Below are 19,535 nucleotides of genomic sequence, written 5' to 3' on the forward strand. Positions count from 1 at the left end.
CGCAGATGTTCAATATCAAATATAAAATAAATATCAAATGCTAGAAGGAGATCTTCAATAACTAATACTTAAACAAAAGTTTTTTGCCAACATTTTCAGTATACCTAGGTACTGAACTTTTTTGCCAATATTTTCAGGTAGACTAATAGTTTAGGATGTGCCGAGCAATTAACATTTTCAGTCCTCTTCAGAGAGAAAAAAAAAACTTGGGTCTCTCAGCTCCCCCCACCGAAACTTCCATGAAATCTAACAAATAGGCGACGTCATCGGAGGCGCTTGACTGAGAAAGTGATGTGCAGGCCCTGAGCTTGTCCCGTGCTCAGGCGGACTCATATGGTGAGGCAGGTGAATTGATGCTCCCCCCGGAGCCCAGGGTTGTAAGCTTTGCAACGCGCTGAGAGGGGCACTGTCGGGGTGGGAGGGCCGATCTGGGGGCCCGCCGGCGGAGTACATGCCCTTGCTGAGTGCTTCGGCCTGCAAGGACATCATGAGCCGGTTAGCTGCCTGATTATTTTTGCTTAAATACACACCTAGGTATTTTCTTTCCAATGTGACTTCCAATTTATCAACCCCTTGTGATGGCAAAATAAAGTGTCTTTCAAATTACATTTCACAAAATCAATCAAATCGATTTCCGGACCTGAATAAAGTTCGTGTCACTCGCATGGGAACCAGAAACGAAAATAACCCCCTATATCTAGCACACACCTATGATTTACACAAGGTATCAATCTATTTGCCGATTTGGTTCCCAAGACATTTCGATGGATCAATAGTCATCTCACAAAGAGTTGATGGGAGTCATCTAGACCAGGTAGTAGGTATCAACAATCATCATTTTCAATATTCCTTTCCGTGTTATACACGTCATACACAGGATAGGATTGCCCCGGGCGGGAATCGAACCAGCGGCCTAGCGCTTACGAGGCAGACGCACTACCAAACTAAGCTAACTAGGCTGGCAGTGACGGGGTTTTCTTTTCACCCTCAATTCGGTGACAAGCTCCTTCTCTCTTCGATTTCGGGACGATAAGACCTTAGCAGTTACAGTTCCCTCTGTCAAACCTCTTAAAAAAAAGTGTATGCAGCTATAGCTCTAGGTACGTTTTACTGATTGTAATTTTCAACAACACAGCATCCCGTAGCGATAGCGAATAGCTGCCCTAGGATCCATACCATGATTGTAATGACACCATTGAGACACTAAATCCCACTAACGTCCACTAATAGAGTAGACAAGAAGTCACAGATCTGTATGTCTATTCCTTCTGTCTAGGGCACTTCCTACGGATTCGTATAATTGTGAGAACTTTTACGGATTTGGGGTCTCCAAGAAGATGAGACCATATTAGGCCCACATTACAGGTATCATTGGGTATAGCTATAGCTCTAGGTACGTTTTACTGATTGTAATTTTCAACAACACAGCATCCAGTAGCGATAGCGAATAGCTACCCTAGGATCCATGCCATGATTGTAATGACACCATTGAGACACTAAATCCCACTAACGTCCACTAATAGAGCAGACAAGAAGTCACAGATCATTCTGTGTGTCTATTCCTTCTGTCTAGGGCACTTCCTATGGATTCGTATAATTGTGAGAACTTTTATGGATTTGGGGTCTCCAAGAAGATGAGACCAGATTAGGCCCACATTACAGGTATCATTGGGACCATATTTATGCCAGATTATAGGTAGGTAATAGGTATCATTATCATGGATGGAATTATCAGAAGTTTTGTCACGCCACTACATCCGCGTTTATTTATTTGGTTGTGGACTCTGTCATTCCTCACGTTCTTCGGCCGTTTGTCGCCTGCGAAAAAAAGAAAAGAAAACGTTAATGGTAATAACTAAAATAATAATAATAATAATTTTAATAAACAATGATATTTATCTTAGATTAAGTGTCAACTGACAGTAACTATTTCGCAAACTGGCTTCCGCTGCTTCCTTAAGAGACTTTTCTGTGACTTTCGGTATGGTCTTTCGGATTATACAGAAAGTATTGAAAGAGTTGTACATATAAAGTCAGTAAGAACTTTCTTGGTACATATTTCGATGTAAAAAGCACTTTTTATTCAAGTTCCTTTACCCTTATTTTCAGAGGTTTAACCCTTGCATCTTTCATCTTTCGGGGGTAAAAACACTCCGTTCAATTTCCGTGACGTCACAAATGATTGTTGACACGACACTAACCAGTGACAGGTTAAAAGCATCACGTGACAATGCAGTGTTGCCGATATGAATAATTCAAACCTTCTGTTCCCCTTTATTTTTCCATTCCAAAATGTTGAAATAAGCTTTTCTTTGTCGTGTTTTCTACTTCCTCACAGCTTTTAAATATGAATATGATTTTTTTCTTTTTGTTATTTGGTCACAGAAAATTTTCTGTGATCATTACTATCAAAAAAAAATAAAAGACTTTTCTGCAAACCATTTGGCTACAACATTATTTGATTTTTGCTCCTCATTTCGCCACTGGTCGCTACTCACTTAGGTCGCTGTCTGGACTAGATTAGAAGAAAAAAAGTACCTACTGGGTCGGATATCTACTATCTTTCTGTTATTAGTTTTTATAAAAATAACTTTAAATTTGGTGTGGGCTCCCTTTTTGTCGGCAGGGAGTAAGGTGGGTAATTGAATTTGAAATCTTCAATAGTGAACAAAATACCTGGACATGTGAGTCAATGCCTATAATTATGTACTTTCTACTACATATTTATTTGATTAAACAAAACCTACTATGGAATTGCATTCAATATTAAATTTGAACTATTACGTAGATATTTCATTTATTTTAGTACATATTTCTTATGGTATTTGATGGGTAATCATTTGTTTGAATATCCGTTAGGTTTAATTTAATTAGGAATTCGGGATTTTTTCGAGAGTGGAATTTCAAGTTTTAGTTGAAAGTGTTGAAGAAATCTAATTGAGATAATGCTTGGGCGTTTACAAGTTACAGGGTTGAGTGTCTATAGTTTTAATATAGTATTAGAACAAAACATTAGTGTTAAACATAATTAGAACATTATCAACATAATAAGTCCTCTGACAGCCAAAAATTATAAAACATGAAATAAAATGTGAAAATTTCAAAATTATCGTTGAAAATTAAAAACTAGATAATTTTAATACCACATTATTCGATGAAACATATCTGTTACCCAGAATTTATTAAATTATATCCAACAATTATTCCACTCATATCAATAATACGGGCTAAGTCCACTTTTCAGTGGAAGTTGATAATATCAGTAATGACATTGGGGGCTTTATTTTGTTAATATATTCATTTAGTGACACCGGTGATGAGCTTATTATAAATTTTGTAATTAGAATGAAATAGAGAATTCATACTGGATGTCGAAAAAAAGTGTACCTACCTAGGATTTTAAATTTTTAACTTTATAATTAGCTTTTTTCCAAGAGGTTTAATAGAGGGAACTGTTAAAACGGAGGTCTTGCTGTCCCAAAGAGAAAAAGAGGATAGAAGAAAGCCAGCCGTTCCGAGAACGAACCTTATCTGTAAAGTTCAGCCCGGGCGAAAATCGAACCGGTGACTTAGCTCGTCCCACAATTAGGTACATATACCTAATATTATGTACAAGGTTTTGATATAGAATATTATTATAATACCTATTCTTTGATGTTATTTCCTACCGTGCATGTGCCAATCATTTTCATTTTTCTCGCGTTTTTCTCCCCTCTCATTAAAATTATTTTACTGGTGCAGTTATTTTTCATTGGGCTTTCAATAATTGATTAAGAAGTGTAGTTTTTCATTGGTTCAATAATTCAGAAAGACGATAAGCTCGGGCGTTTTGCTTTTCACTTTGAATTATAATTTCAATTTATAAAAATTAAATTAAATAAATATACCTACTATTGGGCCAGCCACTCACTCTCCGATTGTCTGTCAGACCGTCTGAACGTGCATGACGGTCTGTCAGACTTCAGTGTGTGCGCGTGAGTGGCCGGCCTTTACACCAAAAAGATGAGTCCCGTTATTAATAGTTGAATGACATATTGAACACGTAGGTACCCACAAGTATCACTAGAAGTCCAATATCCATTTTTGCTATTCCCAAAGGCCCAACCCCTTCAAAAAGGAAGGTACAGGAGAAGAGATATCATTGGAAAATGGTAATAGTTTGAAAGTATAAAAGGCTCTGGAAAAAATGTACGCCAGTACGCCCTCTGAAAAAGGAGGCGAGATTGGAACTATCTGGGATTGAACCCACGCCCTCCTGTTTACCAGGCGAGCGCCTTGACCACTACACCACCGAGGCAAGGTAATACCTAAGATGTATATGTATTTCACCACCTATGTATTATTGAAGTCCCTATACATATTTTAGTACTTACCTAATAACAGGAGGTCATTAAAAAACCACCATTGCTTTAGGAAAATGGCTGCGGAAAGTCTACGAAGTACGAAGAATTATACGAAAATACGAATCCGTAATTCCGTACCTCGTAATTTGCAAGTTTTTATTTTTCTTCTAAGCCATTACCATCGAGCACGTAGTACGATCATGGAAATAAAATGGCCGTTCATTATACAGGATGACCCAGTGGCGGAGTTGTACAGGGGGTAACAGAAGGAGCGCTTTTTAGAGGGAGGCTTTTAGGTAAAAAAAAAAAACTGATACTGAATAGACTTAAAGGAAGCAGCATCCGTATCCTAGTGAGATTATACTAATCTTATAAACTCCGGTGGTTTGGAGTTCATTTCCGAAGATTTGACAGAGGGAACTGTAAGAATGGTGGTCTTATCCCCCCCAAATCAAAGAAGGAGGACAGGTTAGGAGAAAGCCAGCCGATCCGAGAACGAACATTGTCTGTTTAGAATAAAGTTCACCTCGGGCGGGAATCGAATCCGCGGCCTAGCGCTTACGAGGCAGTAGCGGTACTTTCCAAGCTAACTAGGCTTAGGCTGGCTATCTGGCTTAAAAAGAAATTCTTCACTAGAAAACGGGAATCGAAACTTTTCGTCTACTATCCTGTCTTTCATCTCTCTTGGATTTCGGAACAATACAGTCCTTAGCAGCTACAGTCCCTTCTATCAAACCAATTATAAAAAAAGTTATTTTGTCCTCCTTCGAAGTACCTTTGTATGGATCTATACGAGTTTTTATACTTTGGATAAGATTTGGAAATCAAGTCCATCACCTGAAAATACTTGGATAAATTTGGACCTCAAGTCCATCATCTGAACATACTTGGGCTCCGCCTCTGGGTATCGGACTAATATAGCATTGGACTGGAGTGTAATGCTACATTACATGGGAGATGTAATTGTAATAGATGTCTAATAACCATTTGAAATTACACCAGTGCTTCCTCAAACTCTTCCAGATAATAGATTCTTATTTTTTGAGTCAACAACAAAAATATCTAATGGTCAGCCTAGTTAGCTTGGTTGGTAGAGCGTCGGCCTTGTAAGCACTAGGGGTTCGATTCCCGCCAGGGGCGCATTTTATCCTGACGGTATAAGGTTCGTTCTCGGAACGGCTGGCTTTCTCCTATCCTGTCTTCCTTCTATCTTCGATTTCGGACGATAAGACCTTACCAGTTACAGTTCCCCCTATTAAGCCTCTAAAAAAATAATAATAAAAAAAAAATCTAATGATACTTATATAATAATTTGGTACTAACTATTTGCCTGTTCCCATTTGGTTGATGTTTGTTTTATGAGTAGGAACAAGATAGGTATCCTTGGTATCCCATTACAGACTTGTGTGTTCTTGGTGTAAAATGGTATACCGTACATACCAATAATGAGGTAGCTTGGTTTAAAACAATCTAACATACAATTGGACCCAAACAATTATTGAGCTTATAATTATGTAGATTGGAATGAGATTCAAAATTTGAAACTAAAACAACCATTGCCCATATTCAGCTAGCTATTATAGTGAACCAATTGGACCAATAAATAAATAATAAGTAACTAGATCTATGGTGGCAAAAGACCATACTGAGCATCTATGGTGGCAAAAGACCATACTGATATCAAACATAGGTAGTGCTTCAATCAGAATGGAACCAATAATAAGTACCTAATAAGTACCAATGATGGAAGGATATAATGCTGATACCAAGTAGTGTTTTAATCGGATGTTGCTTGATTGCTTGACCATAATAATGAAAAATGGGAAGCCCCATTAAACCAGAAACCAGAAGTTCATTAAAGCACTTTTTTAAGGCACCATCATTATAGCAACTTCCTAATCAACCTGTACAGAGCTATTAGATATCTACCTATTACCTACCTATCTCTTGATTATATATATATATGTTTTCAATGTAGTTTGACCACAGTAACAAAGGAAAAAAGCAAAAAAATTGGAAAGAAAAAAAAATCGACAGCCTTTCACGCACAAACTCCGTTATTACGCATTTTTCGTAGAGCAACATTAAATGAATATTAAATGATCGTTAAATTTATCACAAAGTTAAGATATCACACGCCCCCCTCGAAACTTTAGTCAAAAATATAAACAAAACGCAATATTCCTGAAAGAGATAATTGTTTTTCCACATAATTAAATTTTCTCGTCTCTTCATTTTTTACTTTCTATTAACCTCTACATGTTCATTTATTTCAACTTACAAGGCGAATGATTTTGGTCGTAGGTGGCATTTTCTCAATCAATTTTTGTCCCAATACCTTTCTGTTAATAGTCCTCCTCCTTCTCTCTCTCTCTCTCTCTCTCTCTCTCTCTCTCTCTCTCTCTCTTAAGGGGGCTTCCCTCAATCCCCCCTTAGAATCTTTTGAGGGGGAAAATTTTGAGGATTTTAAGTGGGGAAACTTTGAGGGCAAACCGAAACGGTAGAATGTTCCACACTGCTGGCCGCCCTACACAGCTACGAAGGTTAGAAGGCATTTCAAAATCTCATTTGGGGAAATATACCTACCTACTTAAAAAAAGGAGACCTGATAGAGGGAACCGTAACAACGGAGATCTCATCGTCCCGAAATCGAAGAGAGAAGGAGGACAGAATAGGGGAAAGCCAGCTGTTCCGAGAACGATCTTTCTCTGTTCAGATCGTTTAGGATAAAGTTCGCTCCAAGCGGGAATCGAGCCCGTGAGCTAGCGCTAACAAGGCAGACGAGCTACCCTCCAAGCTAACTAATCTGGTGAGTCTGGAAAAATGTGAGTACCCAAGTGAGTATTGTGCTTGGAGCCCACTTTCTCACAAAAAAAGTTACCAAGAACCGCTCAAAACTACAAGTGTGATCTAAGTTTTAAACTGTTAATAATATCATTTTATGAATGCGAAGGAGGAGATGGAGAAGAAGAATAAGAAGGAGGAGATCAAAACTGAACAGAGGTGATAGAAGAGGAGGTGGAAAAGATGAAGGAGACACAGAAGAAGGACTCGATGAGAGAGAAGGAGGAGATGAAGGAGAAGAAGAAGAAGGAGGAGGATAATAAGGAGGAGAATAAGGAGGAGAAAGAAGGCAGGGCACTTGGATGAGACGAAAAAAGGAGAAAGAAGGATAAAAAGGGAGAGGGAAAGGGATTTGAAGACATAAAAAGGAGAGAGAATCGAGAGGAAGGGAAGGACGAGAAATGGAAGACAAAGAAAGGAGGGAGCTAGAAGGAGAAGAAAAAAGTAAGGATAATAAGGAGGAGAAAGAAGGCAGGGCACTTCGATGAGACGAAAGGAGGAAAAAGGAGAAAGAAGGATAAAAAGGGAGAGGGAAATGGATTTGAAGATAAAAAGGAGAGAGAATCGAGAGGAAGGGAAGGACGAGAAATGGAAGACAAAGAAAGGAGGGAGCTAGAAGGAGAAGAAAAAAGTAAGAGAACGTTTGAAAGGAGATGGAGAACTTGGAGGAGAAAAAGGGTAGAGAGAATGGAAAAGTAGAAGAAGGAGAAGTAGAAAAAGAAGAGAAACTCTCAAAGAGAGTACCAATAAAAGTCGATAAAATATTGACAAAAGAGAGGAGGAGAGGAGGATAATAAGGAGGAGAAAGAAGACAGGGCACTTGGATGAGACGAAAAGAGGAAAAAGGAGAAAGAAGGATAAAAAGGGAGAGGGAAAGGGATTTGAAGATAAAAAGGAGAGAGAATCGAGAGGAAGGGAAGGACGAGAAATGGAAGACAAAGAAAGGAGGGAGCTAGAAGGAGAAGAAAAAAGTAAGAGAACGTTTGAAAGGAGATGGAGAACTTGGAGGAGAAAAAGGGTAGAGAGAATGGAAAAGTAGAAGAAGGAGAAGTAGAAAAAGAAGAGAAACTCTCAAAGAGAGTACCAATAAAAGTCGATAAAATATGGACAAAAGAAAAAGAGAAGCGAGAGAAAGGAAAAAAAGGAAAAGCTTTAAAGAACACTTCGAAATTTCTTGTCAATCACCGCATTCGAATCGTCATCCCGACGATTGTAAAGCCACGAGATCAGCAGCTCGGACCATTTGAACCGACAATGCTTATAATTAATCGAATGTTTTAAAAGAATACAAGACAGACGAGCTACCCTCCAAGCTAACTAGGCTGGTGAGTCTGGAAAAATGTGAGTACCCAAGTGAGTATTGTGCTAGGAGCCCACTTTCTCACAAAAAAAGTTACCAAGAACCGCTCAAAACTACAAGTGTGATCTAAGTTTTAAACTGTTAATAATATCATTGGGACAAAAGAAAAAGAGAAGCGAGAGAAAGGAAAATAGGAAAAGCTTTAAAGAACTCTTCGAAATTTCTTGACAACCACCGCATTCGATCCATCATCCCGACGATTGTAAAGCCACGAGATCAGCAGCTCGGACCATTTGAACCGACAATGCTTATAATTAATCGAATGTTTTAAAAGAAACATTAGATAAGGCCACTCTATTGAGTAATACTTCACATTTCCCTCCGCATAAATAATCGTTATCTTACCGACCATGCTATGCTCTCCTTGTTGAAAACTTTTACCATTAAAATGAGGACGACGGAGAAAAAAGTTCAAAATAATTTTAAAAATTTTAAAAGGTTTTTAAGAAGTTTATCTTTTACAAAAGAATTGGCGGTCGAAGATAAAAGCATTCGTTATCTTATACCGACCATGCTATGCTCTCCTTGTTGAAAACTTTTACCATTAAAAACGAGGACGACGAAGGAAAAAAAGTTCAAAATAATTTTAAAAATTTTAAAAGGTTTTTAAGAAGTTTATCTTTTACAAAAGAATTGGCGGTCGAAGATAAAAGCAAAGTTGAAAAACATCGGTTTAAAAAAAAGACTATAGACTACAGGAATTAAAGATATGTAAATTGAAATCAATTAATAGTAGATAAGTATAAATAAATAAAGAGAAGGAATTAAACGATTTATATTTTATTGCTATCTAATTTATATTGAAATTGTTTATCAGAAGTGCGGCTCTTGAATTTAATGTCTACTTGGGGGAGACTGGAAATAATAATAAACTGGAAATACAACCATAAATAGGAATTAAGTTCTTAAATACATATTCAGTTGATTTTTGGCTCAATCAGGCCTTTGAAGGCCCCGTAGGGATCCTCTTTCTCAGTTTATTGCACAACTAATTTGGTAGCTATGTAATTTACAAGTTAAAATTGGAATTAATTAAATATTTTCTGAAAAGAGGTGTTATAAAAATTTTAAAGTAGAAATCTCAAATCTCACATCTCGCCTAAAAAAGAAGAACAATCTCTTCTATTATTTAAGAATTTAAGGGCAAAAAATCGGTCATCAGAAATTCTGTCATTTAACCTTGTTTTCCATTTCTTGATGTCTTCACAAATTCTCCAGCCAGGTCGAACCTCAGAACCCCAATACCTCAGCCGCCCCCTAACACACACAAAACCCCTTTCATAGCTATAACGTCCCTACTAAGTACCCTCGCGAGGTAGTTCATAATATTTATTAGGTTTATTAAGGACATACTACTGGTACCTAGGTACCTACTCGTAATGGCATTAGATCTCTAAAACAGACCCATAAAGATAAAAAAAAGTACAATTACCTAACCTGTACATTATTTTGTAAACCTCAAGAGATACAATGACATAGAGATCCAAATAGGCCTCTATTATTTTGTAAACCAAAAGAGATCCAAATCCCTCAAACAAGACCAGATCTCTAACTAGAGAACAATCCTATCAGACAATCTTTAGCTGACGGGAAGTGAGGCAATCTGTCCCCGACTGTCCCTAGAATGGGGTCCGGTTCACGAAAATCGGACAGGTGGGTCCCGAATTCGGCACCTGCCCCCCACGTGTAGAAAAATAGATAGATACTCGATGATTAGAACTGTTTTGGGTAGATTCGTAGAAGAGCGGTAGGGGGGACGAAGCATATTGATTTTAAGGGGGAAGGAATAGAAAACAAGGTTAAATGAGAGAGAATGCCTGAGGTACCTACCTATTTACTTACTTTGGGGTAGGTTCAACAATAGATTTTTTTACTTTCCTTATTTTTGAACTTGTTTATAGGTGGGTACCTCCTACCCACAAAGTTACAAATACAGCTTCTCTACTAAGTATTATTCCTTATTTTTATTGCAACTTTTTCTTCCTCTACTTCTTCTTCTTCTTCCTTCCTTCCTTCCTTCCTTCCTTCCTTCCTTTTCCTTCTCCTTCTTCTGATTCTGATTCTTTTTCGTCATTCCTTACATTTACTATAGGCCTTTTTCTTCATTTACGTCTTTAGGTCTATTGGGTGGGTAGGTACCTATTTCATTTATTAGTGTCAATTCCAATTGGAACAGGCCCCCAATCTATCCATGGGGCATATTTCAAAAGAGATGAACGACCCAGTGTCGGGTTAATTGGTGTTTAATGCATATATCTTGTACACATGTTAATGGTTTTTCAATTCTATACCTTTTTTTTTGTGAGTGTAAAAAATATTTAAGTAGTGACCAGCGGAGTCCAATTGATACGATTGCTCCCTCGAAGTCCTCTGAGAGAGGGAGCGGTGTTAGATTTTAAGGGGGCTAAATGTTTGGATAAAGCTCATTAATTTCGGTACTTTTAAACAAATGAGGCACACAAAAAACTTCCAAGGAGATTTAAATTTTGCCCCGGGTGGGAATCGAGCCCGTGAGCTAGCGCTTACAAGGCAGACGAGCTACCCTCCAAGCTAACTAGGCTGGTGAGTCTGGAAAAATGTGAGTACCCAAGTGAGTATTGTGCTAGGACCTCACTTTCTCACAAAAAGTTACCAAGAACCGCTCAAAACTACAAGTGTGATCTAAGTTTTAAACTGTTAATAATATCATTTGACTCTTTTATTAAAACCACCGACCAAGCGGTCTGTTTGAAAGTTTTTTTTTCTGGTTCGGTACCAAAAAAGACTTAAAAGTAAGTAGGTTCCGGAAATTTGAGTTTTTATAACTGAGGGCGGTAGGACAATATTTTGATGGCAATTTTAAGTCGAAATGGATCTTGAATTAAATGAAATATTATTTAAATTTAATGGGTTTCAAATAACTGATACCAACTCTAAGTATCTATACCCATAAAAACCTACTTTTGATTGGAAACTATTTTATTTAGGTAGATAGGTATTTATTTTTATTTATAATCGATCAATATTATCAGGATAAATATTTTATTTTAATTCCTTATTTATAAACATATTCTAGTTCTACGCAGCTACGTTTTTTTCTCTCTCTCTCTCTCTCTCTCTCTCTCTGTTTAGTCTGACTGAGTCTTTTAAATGGCACATTAATTGCACATAACTTTGTGGTAAGTAATAATTACAACTCTTAAGAGGTATCAAGTTTAGGTAACACTTGGCTGGTTGACCTAGTGAAAAGGCTGTTGGAATAACTAACCACAAAGAAAGACCGAAAAGTAGTAGCTTTTAGATATAATTATTATTGCAGAGCCACTGGGAACATGGAATTATGTCATGACGTCCAGCACTGCAAAATATTATTCTAAATAATTATCAATATCTTAAACAAGGTAGATAAATAGGAACATTTAAATAAATGTTCAAAAAATTTATAGTTTTTTTTTTTTTTTAAATGGCTGTTTTACCGGAACTTTTATTTCGTAGCAATGATACCGACCTAAAACTTACTGCTACATTAGGACAGCTAACCAAATCACTTTTAGACCAACATACACCTTAGGCCTTAGGTACAATATTGATATAAGTACGTAAGTCCCTGTAAGAAAGTATCACCAATATTTGTTCGAAATGTTCAATAATTCCTCATAATATGTCATATACCTAGGTAGGTAATTTTTTATGAACGTTCACAATGCGATGAAAAATTAATGTAAAAATTATGTTCACTCAAAGTTCGAATGTATTTGTTTGATTGAATACCGCGGTGTGGTCGGGAATCGAACCTCAACACCTGAACAAAAGCGACAGGAGTTGGCTTGTGTCGGGTGTGAACGAGATCGGTTGGTTGAAATGTGTCACATCCACTAAAATAATAATAAAATCATGAACCTTTGTGGAAAAGCAGAGATCTTTTTCACAACTTTAGTGAGTATGACAGCATTACTATGGAAGTGCTTTGTTTGCAATCACTTTCCATCTATCAAGAATCTTTTTACATTGGTAAATGGCTGTTTTACCGGAACTTTTATTTCGTAGCAATGATACCGACCTAAAACTTACTGCTACATTAGGACAGCTAACCAAATCACTTTTAGACCAACATACACCTTAGGCCTTAGGTACAATATTGATATAAGTACGTAAGTCCCTGTAAGAAAGTATCACCAATATTTGTTCGAAATGTTCAATAATTCCTCATAATATGTCATATACCTAGGTAGGTAATTTTTTATGAACGTTCACAATGCGATGAAAAATTAATGTAAAAATTATGTTCACTCAAAGTTCGAATGTATTTGTTTGATTGAATACCGCGGTGTGGTCGGGAATCGAACCTCAACACCTGAACAAAAGCGACAGGAGTTGGCTTGTGTCGGGTGTGAACGAGATCGGTTGGTTGAAATGTGTCACATCCACTAAAATAATAATAAAATCATGAACCTTTGTGGAAAAGCAGAGATCTTTTTCACAACTTTAGTGAGTATGACAGCATTACTATGGAAGTGCTTTGTTTGCAATCACTTTCCATCTATCAAGAATCTTTTTACATTGGTAATGCCACCATTGTTCACAACTCGATTAAAGTAGCTACTTAATTGTTCTGAAGAGGCTGAGTGCATCCTGAACTCCAAGCATAGAGCCGAAAAAACTTCGACCCCGCCGGGAATCGAACCCGGGACCTCCAGGCTTAGTGTGATACCCACTCGGCCACGGAGGTGAAATATTATAATAAATTTGCCAACAATTTTGCCCCCATTTAGCACGGAATACATATTTTTGTATGTATTCTATGAATGGCAGTACATCTCAAAAAAAAAAAAAAAAAAAAAAAAAAGACAGGAAATTTTTTTTAAAAAAAAAAAAACCCCTTTCGTATTTTATTTATTGACTAATGAATGCCTTCGAAGTACATCCCAATAAATATAAAAAAAAAAAAAAAAATGACAGGACTTCCGATCTACATTCTATTTAAAAAAAAAAAAATCCCGTTGAGCCGCCAAACGTTGCAACCGACGGTTTCCTCTCAACCGGTTTTATTGATTAATTATCGATTGATTAAATTTGTACTTCACCAAACGTGTGTTTGTCGGTCCGTTTGTCCGTGCGACCGATGTTTGAGGATGCTTTTAATATTTTGACTTTAATGTTTTTTTTTTTTTTTTTTTTTTTTTTTGATCTTTCTTAAAGAATTAACAGTACTAACCAAAATTCGAGTAAGGATAAAGGATAAATGCTTCCTACTAAAGATAAAGATTTGAGGAAACATCCAACTTTAAAGTTCATCGTTTAAAACCGCATCATAGGGATTCATGAGACCGTAATTATACCTGAAAACTATATCTTTATTAAACAGATATACATATAGTAGTGATATACAAAATTCAGGGCCTTTTAAAGCCCAACGAAGGGCTAGCCCCTCCAGGTAACTTTTTTATTATTTTTTGTTTTTAAAGAGGTTTAACAGAGGGAACTGTAACAGCGAAGGTCTTGTCGTCCCGAAATCGAAGAGAAAAGGAGGATAGGATAGGAGAAAGCCAGCCGTTCCGAGAACGAGCCTTATCTGTTTAGGATGAATAAAGCCCAACGAAGGGCTATCCCCTCCAGGTAACTTTTTTATTATTTTTGTTTTTAAAGAGGTTTGACAAAGGGAACTGTAACAGCAAAGGTCCTGTCGTCCCGCAATCGAAGAGAGAAGGAGGATAGGAGAGGAGAAAGCCAGCCGTTCCGAGAACGAGCCTTATCTGTTTAGGATGAAGTTCACATCAGCCGGAAATCGCGATCTAGCGCTTACAAGCTGGCGCGCTGCGCTCCAAGCTACCTAGGCTGGCAACATTTTTATTCCCCTTCTAGAATAGAATACTGCTTACTTTTTGCTATATTACATAGGGTCAATACAACTCAGGTACTTGTATTTTAAGTATTTCCAGGGGAAAACCTTGCAAAGGGCCTATTTGAGAAGCCTGGGGCCAAAAAGGACCAAACGAGGCCCCCCTGGTAAACGGCCCTGCACGGATTCTATAAAGTGTATTATTATCGACCTGATAGTTATGATATGTAAAGCAGCTATCTATGTGCACGGGGCTTTAGATTGAAGTCATTTCATTGTTTTTAACCATGGAACATCAGTGTGACCTGTGATGAAGTATCTAATGGATTTGATGAAAGTAGGTACATACCTACACTGTGCAGTTCACAAGTGGTACCTACCTCAAATAAGAAACAAGAACTAAGTATTAGCTGGATTAACCAATTTCATGTCAAAGTGTTTCTTTTCTGACCATTCTCGAAGACTATGCCCGAACAGTCTCCGAGTATTCTCAGAGGTTGACAAATACTTCAACATAACACTACAAACCCAACTGTAAACAAATAATACCTTGAAAACTACTGTTGTAAAGGGACTTTTCAGTCTCATTCTCCGGGGTTAAAACAAATACTGCAATGAGACTATAAAACCAAATGTAAATAAGGTATACCTAGCATGACCTAGCTGGGGTAAAGGGACTTTTCAGTCTCATTCTAACACCAGACACCTCCCCAAAGGCTGTTGAAAAGGGACTTTTCAGTCTCATTCTCCGAGGTTAAAACAAATACTGCCATGAGACTATAAACCCAAATGTAAATAAGGTATACCTAGCATGACCTAGCTGGGGTAAAGGGACTTTTCAGTCTCATTCTAACACCAGACACCTCCCCAAAGTTACGGTTTGGTAGCCGAGCGTGAGATTTGCATGCAAATTAGTAGGTACAATACCTACATAAATCCTTGATAGTTAAGTAAATCAGAATGGTAGGTAAGTTGGACAGGAAGGTAAGTCACTGGTAGGTACTTTACGTTAGGCTAGGTTAGGTAGGTCCGGTAAGTAGGTAGGAATGAAGTCGAGCGTGAGATTTGCATGCAAATTAGTAGGTATAAATACCTACATAATATATCCTTGATAGTTAGGTAAATCAGAATGGTAGGTAAGTTGGACAGGAAGGTAAGTCACTGGTAGGTACTTAACGTTAGGCTAGGTTAGGTAGGTCCGGTAAGTAGGTAGGAATGAAGTAAATAAATAGGTAAATATTGTTTGGTCAAGTAAATAAAATAAATACATAATTAAATAAATAAATAAGGTTGATGAAAGTTACTAGATCGCATCGACAATGCATTAAGGTATATATTGGCCATCATGACTTTATAAACTATGTAGATTAGGTAGGTAAGTAATTGGTAAGTAGAAAAGATGGGTTGGTAAGTAATTGGTTTGGGTATTTACAAGTACAATTGGCCATCATGACTTTATAAACTATGTAGATTAGGTAGGTAAGTAATTGGTAAGTAGAAAAGATGGGTTGGTAAGTAATTGGTTTGTTAATTGTACAAAATAATAGCTCACAGAATGAGGTAATTAATTCGTGACAAGGTACAAATCAGGACGATGTTCCTTCTGCAAACTATCTTGGTATCTTCAGTAAAAAATGTAATTTGTGCTAGATAGAAACTAGATAATAGAATGAATTAAATACCTGGCAAGGCGATCAACAAAACTGTAACGTAAAGGTGTGTCCACACGTAGTCGACCGGCCGTCGATAGACTGCTCTGTGGACGGCTATGAAATTCTAAACCTTATGGTCTGATCGTAAGAAAAATCGTACGTGTGTAGTGGACGTAAGACTGTGTTGTAATTTGTGCTACATAGAAACTAGATAATAGAAAATTAAATACCTGAGAAGGCGATCAACAGAACTGTAATGTAAAGGTGTGTCCACACATAGTCGACCGGCCGTCGATCGACTGCTCTGTGGACGGCTATGAAATTCTAAACCTTATGGTCTGATCGTAAGAAAAATCGTACGTGTGTAGTGGACGTAAGACTGTGTAAAATTTTTGTTCTGTGAGTACCCCGCAAAACTGTGCAAATTATCTATCGGTCAATCTGATTGTTAGAAAAATCTTGGTCGACCGGCCATCGATTGACATCGATCAATGCCGACAGAACCGTCCACACTGCCTCGATAACATATAGATTTACCTTGTCGATCAACGGCCGGACGACTATATGTTTGGATTTGGACACACCTTCAAAGGAAAAGGGCCTGAAAAGAAGGTTTCAAAACAAAACAAACACTCACCTCCATTTGGTCCGCCTGTTCTGGAACCACGTTTTGACCTGAGCGTCGGTCATCTTCAGACTCTTGGCGAGCGCGGCGCGCTCCGCCGACGCCAAATATTTCTGCTTATGAAACCGCTTCTCCAGCTCAGCGATCTGCAATCGTGTGAACGAGGCTTCGCGAGCGCGGCGCGCTCCGCCGACGCCAAATATTTCTGCTTATGAAACCGCTTCTCCAGCTCAGCGATCTGCAATCGTGTGAACGAGGTCCGCGGCTTTTTCCGCTTGGGCGGCGTCCGGTTTTGGTACGGGTGTCCGATTCGACGCGTGATCAATATCATTTGACTTTAAAAAACCACCGACCAAGCGGTCTGTTTGAAAGTTTTTTTTTTTTTTTCTGGTTCGGTACCAAAAAAGACTTAAAAGTAAGTAGGTTCCGGAAATTTAAGTTTTTATAACTGAGGGCGGTAGGACAATATTTTGATGGAAATTTTAAGTTGAAATGGATCTTGAATTAAATGAAATATTATTTAAATTTAATGGGTTTCAAATAACTGATACCAACTTTAAGTATCTACCAATAATAACCTACTTTTGATTGGAAACTATTTTATTTAGGTAGATAGGTATTTATTTTTATTTATAATCGATCAATATTATCAGGATAAATATTTTATTTTAATTCCTTATTTATAAACATATTCTAGTTCTACGCCGCTACGTTTTTTTTTTTTTTTTTTTTTTTTTTTTTTTTTTTTTTTTTACGCGTGATCGGGAAAGCTGCTGAAACAGAGAGGAGAGTTCGGTATGTTAGGATCTGGTGTCCCGAGAGACTCCACAAAAAGTCCACATTGAGGCTTAGGTGTAGAATAGAATAGAATATACCTTGTTTATCCTGCTGGGATAGGACTGAAAAGTCCCTTTACCCCACAGCATTGAGGCTTAGGTGTAGAATAGAATAGAATATACCTTGTTTATCCTGCTGGGATAGGACTATGAAAAGTCCCTTTACCCCACCAGTCTAACCAAGGTCTCATGTATTTTGACAAATTATGGGGTGTACGGGCAAACGGCTCTAAAAGCTTTCAACTTATACAAATCTACGACTCCACAATGCTCACTTTTTACGCCAAGCGGAGTCTATAAATCCAACAGAGACCCCTTGAGCAGACGGTAAAATAAAGGAACCTCATTTATAAACCAGTTGTACAGCAACAGCTGCCGATCCCACCAATCAGAAGCCTAGGCTGCGGGGGATCTAACATCCGCAGTACAAGTACAACCTGCGAGCCTCCGCAGGTACAACCTGCGAGCCTCCTAATGAGCTCGCGAGTCCTACGCGGTACACACATTTCAACTTAAAGATGGCGGATTGAATGGTTATTAATGGTACAACCTGCGAGCCTCCTAATGAGCTCGCGAGTCCTACGCGGTACACACATTTCAACTTAAAGATGGCGGATTGAATGGTTATTATACCCATTAGAGGTACCTCTATTACCTTCGTTTCGTAACTCCTGGATAGGGTAAATTAAAATGAGATGTCAAGATTAAACGCGCTGTAAATATCGACACATGTAGGTTGGAGATAAGTATGCTTCTCAAGATATAAGTATGCTATGTACCTACATTGCTACTCAAGTGGGAAGATAATTGAGATTTAATAGATCTCAAACAGTTTAAGTTAAAGTTGAGCAATCGATGTGTGTTGAGTTCTTGAAGATAAGAGAGTCCTTGGTCCTTGTCGGATGGAGTATTGAAATCATGAATGTTTGGTTATTTGGACGAACCTAGTGCTAAACAGTATACGGTTTGATGGCGTCTCCAGCTCCACTAATTTTCAAAGTTTGAAAGTTTCCATTACCCACAATATTATGAGAGAGAGAGAGAGAGAGAGAGAGAGAGAGAGAGAGAGAGAGAGAGCGGGAAGATAATTGAGATTTAATAGATCTCAAACAGTTTAAGTAAAAGTTGAGCAATCGATGTTTTTTGAGCTCTTGAAGACAAAAGAGTCCTTGGTCCTTGTCGGATGGAGTTTTAAAATCATGAATGATTGGTTCTTTGGACGAACCTAGTGCTAAACAGTATACATATGGTTTGATGGCGTCTCCACTAAATTTCAAAGTTTGAAAGTTTCCATTACCCACAATATTATGAGAGAGAGAGAGAGAGAGAGAGAGAGAGAGAGAGAGAGAGAGAGAGCTGTCTGTAGAAATTAGTGGATGTGACGAAACGAAGTTTACTTTTTTTGACGGATTGCTCTCATGGTTGATCTTTCTTCTTTCTTTCTATTTAAAATATCGATTTATCGATAGAAGTAGGTAGTTATAGGCACTTGTCTCACGCCGAGCTTTTAGTAGTTTGTAGAACAGAAAGGGCGCTTCGATAATAATCTACTAAAAACAAGATGGCGCCCGTCATAATCATAATCCATCTACTTCTCCGGTAGCCCTTTCATGTCAATACAAAACTTAAACTTCAACCCAAAGAAATTAATTTTCAAGAGACAAAATGACTTGGTTTTCACTTTTCAAGTATGCAAAATTTCTCTCCCTCTCTCTCTCTCTCTCTCTCTCTCTCTCTCTCTTGCATAGAGGATGTGCCAAAGCCCACACTGCACTGTACAATGTAAACTAATCATTATTCCGTACAAATTAGTGGAGATGACAAAACTCCCAATCATGATCGTTATTGTTTAAATGTTAGTGGAGATAGCAAAATTTCGTCTGTAGAAATTAGTGGATTTGACGAAACGAAGTTTACTTTTTTTGATGGATTGCTCTCATGGTTGATCTTTCTTCTTTCTTTCATAACTACCTACTTCCATCGATAAATCGATATTTTTTATTTAAAAAAAAAAATATCGATTTATCGATAGAAGTAGGTAGTTATAGGCACTTGTC

The 19,535-nt window shown here is 37.7% G+C and overlaps 1 protein-coding gene across 1 annotated transcript in view; it reads right to left on the reverse strand.

The window, feature by feature from the left end:
- Positions 1-1,787: 1,787 nt before the first annotated feature.
- LOC103510614 (T-cell leukemia homeobox protein 1-like) overlaps positions 1,788-19,535 on the reverse strand; it is a 20,972-nt gene continuing 3,224 nt past the window's right edge. Inside the window, exons 2-3 of the mRNA XM_017444647.1 lie at positions 16,655-16,847; positions 1,788-1,818 (exon numbers count right to left, since the gene is read on the reverse strand). Coding sequence (XP_017300136.1) covers positions 1,788-1,818; positions 16,655-16,847 — 224 coding nt within the window. The remainder of the gene's footprint in view (positions 1,819-16,654; positions 16,848-19,535) is intronic.

The sequence above is a fragment of the Diaphorina citri genome, unplaced genomic scaffold, assembly GCF_000475195.1.
Source record: "Diaphorina citri unplaced genomic scaffold, Diaci psyllid genome assembly version 1.1 scaffold623, whole genome shotgun sequence".
Lineage (NCBI taxonomy): Eukaryota > Metazoa > Arthropoda > Insecta > Hemiptera > Psyllidae > Diaphorina > Diaphorina citri.